At 31.6% G+C, this 12,007-nt stretch overlaps 1 protein-coding gene across 1 annotated transcript; it reads left to right on the forward strand.

The window, feature by feature from the left end:
• Positions 1-127: 127 nt before the first annotated feature.
• On the forward strand, positions 128-10,588 carry LOC112049624 (juxtaposed with another zinc finger protein 1). Its single transcript, XM_024087593.2, has 5 exons — positions 128-311; positions 686-874; positions 1,372-1,480; positions 2,176-2,322; positions 2,926-10,588. The coding sequence occupies exons 1-5, from the start codon at positions 212-214 to the stop codon at positions 3,419-3,421; spliced, it is 1,041 nt and encodes a 346-aa protein (XP_023943361.1). The 5' UTR covers positions 128-211; the 3' UTR covers positions 3,422-10,588.
• The last annotated feature ends 1,419 nt before the right edge of the window (positions 10,589-12,007 follow it).

Below are 12,007 nucleotides of genomic sequence, written 5' to 3' on the forward strand. Positions count from 1 at the left end.
GCGAATGACACATGTATTCAAAACTTATTAAATAAAATTTTTATTGATATAATGTTTCGTCCCTATTAGGACATTTTAAATCAACGTTTTATTTTATTGTTTCATAGCATATAAGATTTTGTACAAATAAAAATACTTGAATAAGTTGTAGTAAGGAAATATTACATGAAGTACGGATGCAATTTGACTAGTCCATTATCCTCCATTCGACATGGCCGTCTTCATGATAAACATCTGTAAATTTAATGGCTGTGGGATAACATTTCCACGGCTAGCGGACCTAATCGAGCACATTGAAGACGTACATATAGGTAATTATTAAATGTTTTTTATAATTCGCTGTCAAATACCATATTTCATGCTCATTATAAATATAGGGTCCTGTTCATAATACGTCTTATCAATATGTCAAAGTTGCCAACATTGTGTTTCAATACAATCGATTAAAAAATTATTGCGGGAAATTTTGCAATGGTGTTTGTATTATATTGTGCTCTAAATATTGTGTGCTAATAACAAGTTCATAAATATACAGTTGTAGCGTATTTAAAATATTTCAATTTAACATTACGCTGAGATTCTAAAATGTAAACAATGAACAGCTGATTTCTCCGGCAGTATGTAATAAATTAGGAGATGCTATGATGGAGATGGTTGGTTTTTCGTAATTATTATTTCTTTTCAGATTATGATCCCGCTGTGGTAGAGCAGAAGGAAGCTTCGCAGCCAGCATGTATCCCACTTAGCTATGTTTTGAAATTTTTTACGGAAGCGTCGAAGCGGGAAATTCATAATATGCCCGCAGCCGCCGATGTTCGTCGCCGCATGCTCTCCGCGCCGAAGACACCTTCGGTTCGGAGCAGCACTCCTACAGGTTATTGCAAATTAGATCTTAAAAGACTAATGTACGTTATATTTTTATGTTATGTAAATTCTCTAATTAATAATATATGCCCTGACGTCCTCTAAAAACGAAGTGTTCTCGTGAAGTTATCATATTTTTAGTGGCATAACTTCGTTATTTTCTAAATAGAATTTAGAGTATACGAATGGACTTGGACAAGTTTAATATAGGTACTTAGTGACTTTTATTTCAAACATTTCAATTCTAGTAGAACGATGCTGATACTGAATTTTGAGGAAACTAGCAATGTTCCATAAGTTGGAATATACCTAGATATACATAAAAACTGCAATTCGTACAGTTTTAGATACTCGTACCTACATACCTACGGGTCGAATTAGTAACCTTCTTTTTCGAAGTCGGTTAAAACACCAACCTATACAAAACACTCAAATGCACTGCTTTTGTTGAACAACAACATTTTGAATATTAGTTGACACTGTAATGTTACTGATATGTAATTTCAGGAAGTGAAATGGACGAGGAGGAAGTTATGACCCCGTCTGATGACAGCAACGACTCTTGGGCAACCGTCGAGGAGTATAGCTCTGAATACATATTGCGTTACGGAGTTAAGTAAGTAAACAGTACTATAAATCCGTTTTATAACTTCGTACTTCGTAGTTTGTGTTACGTAGTATGTAATTGGAAAACCGTATTTTTTATGCATAATTGAAGTTTTATCACTTTTGCTGAAAGATAAGTTGGCATTTATCACAACTTTACCATACCATACCAATCTTAACTTATTTAGGCATCCATAGCGTCACAGTCAAGGGGCCGATTTCGAGGTTCAGTCTCTGCCTATTCGCTTAGTTAAAGGATTGATATGAGTCATGTTTCTCCGCAGCATCGGATGGATTAGTTGAGTCACGCTATGTTTTTATCGGTAGGATATTAATCTAGTGGTACAATAATAAGGGATCAAAAACAAATCCAAATTTTTCGAGGTGTTTCAAGTGGCTGTATTTCCCTTAAAAATGGTCGTACCGTAGTGAAATTTTTAAAACAGGACTTTAAAGCTCCCAAGTTTCTAGTTCTAAGATCTTACGATGAATTCTTCTTCTTTACTTGTGCAATCAACGGTTGCTGAGACATTGATGGTTAAAATATCCTTTTTCATTAAAATTTCGATATCTGACTTCTAAAAATGCATATTTCTGAAAAGTTGGGTGGTGCATATTCGAACCTGCGTCTTCCGAATCGAACGCAGAGGTCATATCATGTGTCTTTTATGTGTATAAATTATCATGTCGATTTTGTTTGAATAGAATGAATGCGAATGCATCGTCGGGCGCTTTAGGATCTGCGGCGCAGGAGAAACCGTTCGCTTGTCCGGTGCCCGGTTGCAAGAAACGCTACAAGAATGTCAACGGCATCAAGTACCATTCCAAGAACGGGCATAAAAAGGATGGGAAGTAAGTTATTGTACTTCTACTTTGTTTCTTTATTTTTTACATTACTTTACTTTTATTATTTTTTTATTTTACTTTTATGAGTAGGTAGTTTCCTGTCAGGTGCGATTGACACAACTTAGCTGATTATCGTATTTATTTTTTAAATTATCGATAATATTATATTGAAAATTAATATGATACTTACCTATAATAATATTATCTTTATTCCATAGAAAGTATCCTATATTGATGTCATCAGAATCTTACAAACAAAAAGTTCATACCCCCAAGAAACTTCTTTCACCTCAAGAATATTTTTGGATGAAATGGGTATCTTTTCTGTTCTATAGCTTTACTTAATATTTTCGTGTATGAACGGTGCCTACATAATTCATTCTATTCAAATGTCTACATTCTAGATTTAGATAATAGATAATAATAATCTATGTAAATTGTCTCTCTGTGTTTAGGATTTCAGAAATTCATTAGTAAAAGTATAAATAGTTAGATGAATGTAAACATTTCATTTATGTTAAGATTTATTAGAAAAATTGAAATTAACGGTTATGGAAAAACAAGCATAAATTAACGTTTATATCTATTTATATGTATTTTTTTTTTCAGGGTAAAAAAGGCTTACAAATGCCAATGCGGCAAAAGCTACAAAACGGCGCAAGGGCTTAAAAGCCACAACATATCGCAGCACTCTGCTAATACTAGTCACCAAGTACAACAGACAAGCGAGGGTCGCATTCATGCCCCGAAAATACAGAACCTAGTAGTCACAGCCTCGCCGCCATCTCGACACCTCCCGACCCACGTAGCCCCTTCTCTCGAGAGCCTAGAGGCCAGCAAATTGGTCCGTATCTACGACACAATCAAAAACAAAGACCTACCTTCTTTCACCATTCCCAAACATAACCTCGCTCATTTAAACATCATAAGCGCTAACCAAACCAGCCAATCCTTACGTCATTCTGTCCTACTAACGCCTAGTTCCACAACCGCGACCAATCCTCTTGATAAAATCAAGTACGACAGACCTCCAAAAGTCACCGTCACTCAAGACACGGCATACGAAGCTCCCAGCTTAACAATGTCAAGTGATCGTAGAGGCTAAAAGTCATTACATAATTGTTATGTATTTGCATATTATAAATATGACCACGCAGTTCCTATGTAAAAATTAAAAAAAAATCCTCATTTTATATTTATCTCATGATCGATTGTTGTTTAAGTGTCGCTTATGTGTAGAATCTTACCTGTCTGCTGAAATATTTTTCCTATCATCGGCACATAATGTAATATACTGTAGGTGTCATTTAATTTACTTTAGTTTTTTTCTTTTTCAGAAGAAAGTTTATTTTTGTTTTATTTGTTTACTTTAGTTTGCTGTGATTCCAATTTTATTTATTGCATTAATTGTTACCAAAGTGATCTAAAATCGCTAGTTTAGAGTAAATCCAAAGGATTAACGTAGAAGATTTGTTGATATTTTATGCTATCGGCACAATTTGTTAAAAATTCAAAGGATATTTCATATCTGTTACAACAGGGTAATAAGTGGAAATTAGTGAAGTCCTTTGAATCTGAATTTTTTCTTATGATTATAGAAAATGCTAACACTTGTCATTTTTAGAATTCTTGTGCCATCGTTTCGTTATAATATGTGTGTACTTAAAGTGTATTATTGTGTTGTGTTTATAACAACGTAGATTTTCGTATTTAAGTGAAAAGAGAAAAAAATACAATAGCAATCGCTGTTAATTAAACCCTGTAGAAATATAAATATACTCGTAAATGTGATAATATATTTTAGAAAAAGTAAAAAAAAAATGCTTTCAAGCGTATATCTATTTAATGATAACTAGATAGTAAGGCTGACATTAATTATAATTTTCGACTGGATGTTAGAAAATTGTTCGTAAATAAAAACCAAATATTTATAAAAAAATATTTGTATAGGTATTTAAAAAGAAATATACATATTATAAAACAAGATAAAAATTCTTTTATGTAAAGTATAATAAAATAGATTTACTTTAGAAATTATTCAAAAGACTTTTTAATTCTGTAAGCTTTAAAAGAAAAGCAGAATAACTAGTTAATTTATGTGCAATTTTCTCACAAACAGCTTATTATGGATAGGGTTAGTGTTTTTTCCGAACAATCTTTATAAATGTGGTCATGTTAAATTAGATAGGTACTCAATTGTACCTATTTAATGTGCGTTGTCGTTTATCTAATGTCGTCTATTTAATGTCGTTTAGACTTGTACTTATTTAATGTGCGAAACGAATATTGTATTATATTGTGTAATATTTGTTTCGGTATAAATATTTGTCAGTGAAAAGAAATAAATTTTCAAAATAGCTTGCTGTTCTGGAATTGTGCGCAATATTATAATAATTATTATTTGTTATTATTTATTTTGTGTGAAAATTTTAAAATATGTTTTATACCTAAGTAATACAAATCGCGAATGTTTTGTCGGACACGTGAACTGAGTGTAAATGCGTCATTTGCCTAACTATGTCTACGAGTACATTATTTAAAATAACTGCTTCATGAAAATTTTCTAATATTAGGTGCTCAAAATTAGGATATTTTAAATATGAAATATATGTATATATGGTATATGTTTGATAAAAATATATAATATTTTATATTATTGAGAATGGCGTTGGTATATACATATACTCCTATCTCCAGTAAAGTATTGTATTATTTTATACCTAAGTGATTCATTTTTAGTTGTATGGAGTAGTTATTTTGAGAAATAATACTAAAAAATTGACTGTATAGTATTGCGTGATTCATTTTCATGTTTCATAATGAAAAAAAAACGTGACATGATTGCAAATGAAGTCGGTTAAAAATGTTAGGTGCTATAAAAACAAGGGAATTGGAGGATACTTAGAAAGTATTAAGTATTGAAGTTTGTACTTATTGGATAAAGTAAATATATTGGACCTAACATCCATATTAGGAGTATACGGTGCTTAACGGGTAAAATGTGTGATATTCGAAGTAGAGGATAGAACAGTTAACTTGGGAATGCCAAAGAAAATACATCTCACTTTTTAACATACGCCTACTAGGTATCTTTTTTACGCAAATGTAGTGTAGTGTTGAGTGGTGTTTAAAAAAGTAAACAAAAACGAATGTATCTAATTTTTTTGCATATACTGCATTTTAAATGCGAAAGTAAACTACCCATAATCTTAAATATTTTTTGTGTTTAAAATTAACATGGTGTTGCCGCGGTGAATTTATGTTGGACAATGTTTAAACATACCGATTTTAGATATTACAAAGCCATTAGCATTGCATCAAAGGTCAAGAAACATGACTTTTGATGTGTTAGAGTGTACCTACCTATGTTTTGGTACCTACTACGCGTATATATTTCGAAATACATTAACGGCCGTTTTTCATAACCTACCCAAGATTACGGATAGATAGCTATCATCGATTAACAATAACAGTCAAACTCATTGAATTACTAGGTATGTACATAGTAATTCAAACTATCTTTACATATTCAAACTATCTGTCAGTAGGTTATTGAAAAGCAGTTAAGAACAGAAGGATAGATTTTCTTAACTTTAGTAAGCGAAATGGCGGATAGATAGGTTATTGAAAACGGCCATAAGACTATAATATATGTTATATTTATATTCTTGTAAATTATTATATTTGTTATTATTATTGTATTCTCGTCTTTCATTAGTCAATGGTTAATTTATAGAAAAGTATAGAAAAACATTTATTTTTATTGACATAGTAGGTGAGTACGAGTGAGTTAGACATGTAGGTAGGTTTTGATTTAGCATCAATTCATAGGTAGTCATAAAGTTTGCATCCGACTACCTACTTATATCACAATTTTGTTTTTTATGTAATTTTATTTTAACTTTGTTTTTTTAACGAATTATTTCAGAAATGGTATAATGGCTTGTAATGATATTTTATCACAAAGATTAAAAAAATATATACCTACCTATATTGATAAGTTCTATAGAAAGTCCGTCCTTGGAATTTTAAATTGATTTGTTAAATATATTTTCTTTATTATGTTAAATTTCCGACGGCCCCCTTTTCTTTGATGATTGAATTTATGAAGATGTCATTGTCTGTCAACCAATCGCGACAAAATTGACACAGTTACGCGTCTGTTAAATTTGTATGGACTTGTCACATTACACAGTTCCATACAAAATGCTACATTTATACTTACATACTAAAATGTTATTTTTCTGCTTTCCAAATTAAAAATATAAAAGACAAGTAGGTTAACAACAAGCTCTGGTTACAGAATACCCTACTAAAATGGTAAAGTAGATTTTTTCAATTTTAGTAACTTAAAAATTTAGTTACTTAATTCGTATTATTAATCTATAATATATTTTGCGAACTCGATTTCAATATCGTTTGATTTTTATTCAAAAGGATCCTAATAAGCTAAGATTAGGTATCATAAATATATACCTACCTACCTACTCGAGAAGGCGATTTATTGTTTTAAACAAATGCGAAAAACATACAAACGTGTAATTTTTCAAGTAAACTACATTGGTTGTTCATCCTTGCCTTTGAAGGTGATAAACATTATGCCAATAACCTGATTGGATTTGATTCAAGATGTAAGGTGTTATGTCTTACCTAATTACTAATTAAATTATAAATTAAGGTATAACCTACTAGCGAATTGCGAGCCTTTCAGTCACTTAAATAATTTATATGAAAATCGAAGATTTAATTTAAGTAATTTATATATGTTACCGTTAAATATATGTTACCGTTAAATATATGTTACCGTTAAATTGTAAAATACGTAAGTTTATAATCTCACTCGTGATATTATAATCCACCGTCATATTGTGAACTGAAAATACTGATTATAATTTAACGTTTTATTTTTCGGTACCTATATTGTAATCTATCGGAAGTGAAACCGTTAAATTGCAATCTTAAAACGTCAACTGTCCGAATTTGCTCCTGCCTGATTGGTCGGCCTTACAGCAGACTGTTCTGTGTCCATAGAGTTAGGAATGAAACACATATATTAACAGTAAAATAAAATACTTCAAGAATTGTGACATCACATATTTATTTATTATACCTACCTAAAGACTGACCTTGTTCTAACCTAAGCTAACTTGAGATTTGACTAAATTATATTTATAATTAAAAATAACAACATTGTACTAATGGAAAAGCAGTGTTTAAAATTTTGTTTATAAAAATTAGGAAACGCACTGGCCACCACTCCGATTTTCTTTTTTCTTTGATTTGTCCATTGTAATTTTTTACTATTTTTAGTATGCCCACTGTAATATTTTTGAAACTCTATGGTAAATTTAGCCTGATTGACAATTTAGCGGTTTCACTTCCGATAGATTAGAATATACCGAAAAATAGCACGTTAAATTGTCATACGTATCTTCAGTTCACGATTGTAATACGGCAGATTGTAATATCACGAGTGAGATTATAAACTAACGTATTTTACAATCTAACGGTGACATATGTGTATACGAGTAGGAACTTACTTATTTAAAATGTAAAAGTTAACATTAAACTTCATGTACACTAAAAATTGATAGTTATACTACATCCGCAAGTTAACAATAGATTATATAATTTTAAATACATATATATTTGAATCGTCAGAGGAACTTTAATATTGTATTTTTTTTTATAAATAAGTAATTAAAATTTTGTTCGTAAAATATGCTTTACGTTTTTTAAGACTGATTGTTGAAATTTTATTTTTTAACATAGTCATGTAACTTTATATTTAATTTGGAAAATTAGTGTTGTGCCTTTTGATCTTTAATGGATAGTCAGTAGCATGGTAAATATGAAGTTACATGATTATCAACTTATTTATGTTGTTGTTATTTTTCTGTATTTGATAACATTATAAAGACATGCTATGCTCATTATTATTAGATTTTTAACAATTAAAAATGTTAAAATAAGTGTGGGAAGTAACGAAAAGTATCTAATTATAAAAAGATAACTTAAATTACTTGAGAATCTCGTTGCGTTTTTTGTATTGTTTATATTAAGCCACTCTGCAAGTAATATTTTTGTTTTTGTATTCCTATTGGCCTCCAATGGCATATAGCGAAAAACTTTAGAAGCGACAAGATAAGTAATTTATATTTTTATTTATGTATAAATTTAAACGACATCTTTATTTATGTACAAAGCTAAAAAAAATAAGTCACCATACTGCCTTACAAACCTGTATCTATTTACTCATTATATTTTTAGAGTTCCCCAATTATTTCACAGTTGTAGGCAGTACTTAGTTATCATATTCCACGTTACTTTGATTGTATGAAAAATGATGATTTATCGTTTTTTTTTTGATTTATTTTTTGCGTGAAGCTGAGAAGTAAAGCTAATAAAATAACTGGGCTGAATGTCAAAATTACAAAACTAATTACAAAGTGACAGTAGGTAGTTACGTAGGTGTATTTGAATTTTATTGAATTTTCATGAAATACATTGTCACATTTTATTGGTAAACAAATCCTAAACTTATAGGACTTTGTCAAAATTACAATGTTCTCTATTGTGAAAGGTAAAGTTAATACGTATACTCAGTTGAGAATTTGCACATGTCAGTATTTATAAAATACTGATGAAGTGCATAAAAGCTTGGGTTCGCGATGCTCATGGTCGCTGTGTTCCCTTAAGCCGACAGCACACGGTCAAGTAAACATCGCTGCCTGCAGTTTTTGACATGGTTTCGATATTTGTTTCACTGTCCATATCCTTACGCGCTCTGAAGGCAGCGCTGTACACTTGACCGTCTGTGGCTGGCGTTATGATAAAGATGGTACTGAAGTGTATGATAATATTACGAGTGTCGTCAATTAGAAATGACCAATTTTTGAAGTTGTTGGGAAATACTGCACGTAACTGGTAATTATAATATGTAATTGGTTCTTGTATGTATTTTAATGACCAACATTGAGATGGTGTGATAAGGTTAGAAAGGAAGCGTTTTGTATGAGATTTTTATATAATGAATGGTGGTCGCTTTTCTATGAAATTGGTCTTTTAATTTAAGTTGTCACATATTATAGTTTTTTTGGGGACCTACATATTTCAATTTATTATACGTGGCGCCGGAGTCAGATTGATCTGTCAAATTTGTATGGAGTTGTCAAACGAAACGAATCGGTCATACAATTGAATAAGTCGTTTTTCTCGGTTTCAAGTTTTTCATGAAGCTTCATCTTACATAGGTTTACCTTGGAAAAAAGTTAATTTAAATGCTTCGAATTGAACTAAAAATATATCTGCAGTGGGTAGATATATTTTAAATATATATTTTTGTTTTTAGTATGTACTTCAATTCAGTTTATTAGTACAGAGAAACTGAGTTTGTCTTAGATTTTGATTGTACCGCACTGTTAGAAATCTGCAAATCTGAACAGTCTTGTGACCTTGTGACTGTCTTGTCAGACCAAAAACTGTAGGTCAGTAATCAATAAAAAATCAAGGTAGGTAATCAGTTCTTAGTTTTGAGTCAAATCAGAACCCTATTAGTTTCCAAATAACCCAATTAATTAAATTATTAATGCATCTCTCATCATTTTAAGTCCTAAAAATATTTAAATGGCAGTGCATATTGAACCAATTTTTGAATGTTACCACAAAACACTAACTGAAGATACAGTGTGATGTCATGACACGGTAGAGCTCGATAAAAATGCTGCTAAGTAGTAGGTACCTACCGATCCTAATGTGCGATGACCTTTTTGTCACAATTTTGAATTCAAAAGCTAAGATAACCTACGGAACTGTTTTATATATATTATTATTTCGAATACATTTATACCTTTATCCATGAAATGGTTGTGAATATATAGGTACCTTCAATGCTCCGAAAATTACAAAATGTCTGTGTACCTAATCGATCTACAAAACTAACTACATCTATACAATATTGACTATTATTTGTTTAGATCCGACGTTAAACATTGATTTGAACGAGCCCAATACAATAACTACATACTGTATGTATTGCAATTTTTTTAATTCGATTTAGCAATTATAATTTGAAGTTTCAGTTCAAAGAAATGTGCGAATGTAATGTTTTGTACAAATTTTATATCGTATATGTATCTGTAAATATGGTTATAGTTATAATGTCGGTGTTCGATGTCTAAGATCGCATTGCATATGCAAATATACCAAAATCTGTTAATTATAAATCTATGAATGTTTAACGAATAATAAAAGCCAAACAGCATTCACGCCATACTTTTCTTTTATTTTCCAGTAGAACCTATTTTATTTAGAACTAGCGGACGCCCGCGACTTCGTCCGCGTGAAAGTCGTTGTAAACTTTCAACTACCCCTACCCTACCACTACGATACACTACCCTTACCCTATCCCTACCCTACCCTACCCTACCCCTACCCATTCAGGCTGCAGTTCTTTATTTATTCCCCCCCCCCCCCCGCGAGTCGCGTCGAGCGCGGCTACCGTTACACAAAAATAATCCATATAGCATGATATGCACGCGCGATGGCTTAGCGTATTTCATGTATAACTTCGGTGTTTCTTTACCGATTTTTATGATTCTTTTTTTATTGAATAGAGTGATGAGTGTTATAAACATAAGAGTAGACAAATTTAATTAGAAAGCTCCGAACTGCTAAGCTATCGGGAGTTACACGTGCTATTGTGAGTCAACCATAAAAGATAGACATATATATGCTGTTGTGTTTTTATAGATAATTTTAAGGAGAACATTTCCGTCATACATGATTTCTATGTAGCTTTAACCATTAAGGCTGTACACGCGACGGAAGCTTAAAAAATTGAGTAACTTCTCCCGTTTTCTCAACATTTCTCTTCACTGCTTTGCTCCTATTGATCGTAGCGTAATGAAAAGTATACTATAACCTGCCCAGGAGTATGTAGAATAATTGTACTAAGTTTCGTTAAAATCTGTCCAGTAGTTTTTGTTTCTATAAAGAACATACAGACAGACAGACAGACAGACAGACAGACAGACAGACAGACAGACAGACAAAAATTTTACTGATTGCATTTTTGTCATCAGTATCGATCACTAATCACCCCCTGATAGTTATTTTGGAAATATATTTCATGTACAGAATTGACCTCCCTACAGATTTATTATAAGTATAGATATCTAATTAAGACGACTTTTCGCTAGTGAGATGAAAAGTGATATGTGTCACACGAAAGGCAAAGTACTAGTTTTGTTTCATCATTATCAACCCATATTCGGCTCACTGCTGAGCTCGAGTCTCCTCTCAGAATGAGAGGGGTTAGACCAATAGTCCACCACCCAAAGCGGATTGGCAGACGTACACACGTAGAGAATTAAGAAAATTTTCTGGTATGCAGGTTTTTGTTTTTCCTTCACCGTTTGAGACACGTGATATTTAATTTCTTAAAATCCGGATCCAGACCGGATTTGAACCCACTGGGCTATCACGGCATTTTAATTTTGTTAAAGTTAGTTTTTTTAGCGTAAGCTTAAAATCTATTACTCTCATGATTGAATTATAAAATCTCTCGCTTGCTCGGGAATCAAGTTAGGCTTTCTCAGTCGCCTAACAAAACAACTTTGCTCTGTTGTTTTGTTACGCGACAACAAATAACTTAAGTCTCATATTGCATCGTTTCAACACTCGACACCAA

This window comes from Bicyclus anynana, chromosome 10, assembly GCF_947172395.1.
Source record: "Bicyclus anynana chromosome 10, ilBicAnyn1.1, whole genome shotgun sequence".
In the NCBI taxonomy this organism is placed as follows: Eukaryota; Metazoa; Arthropoda; class Insecta; order Lepidoptera; family Nymphalidae; genus Bicyclus; species Bicyclus anynana.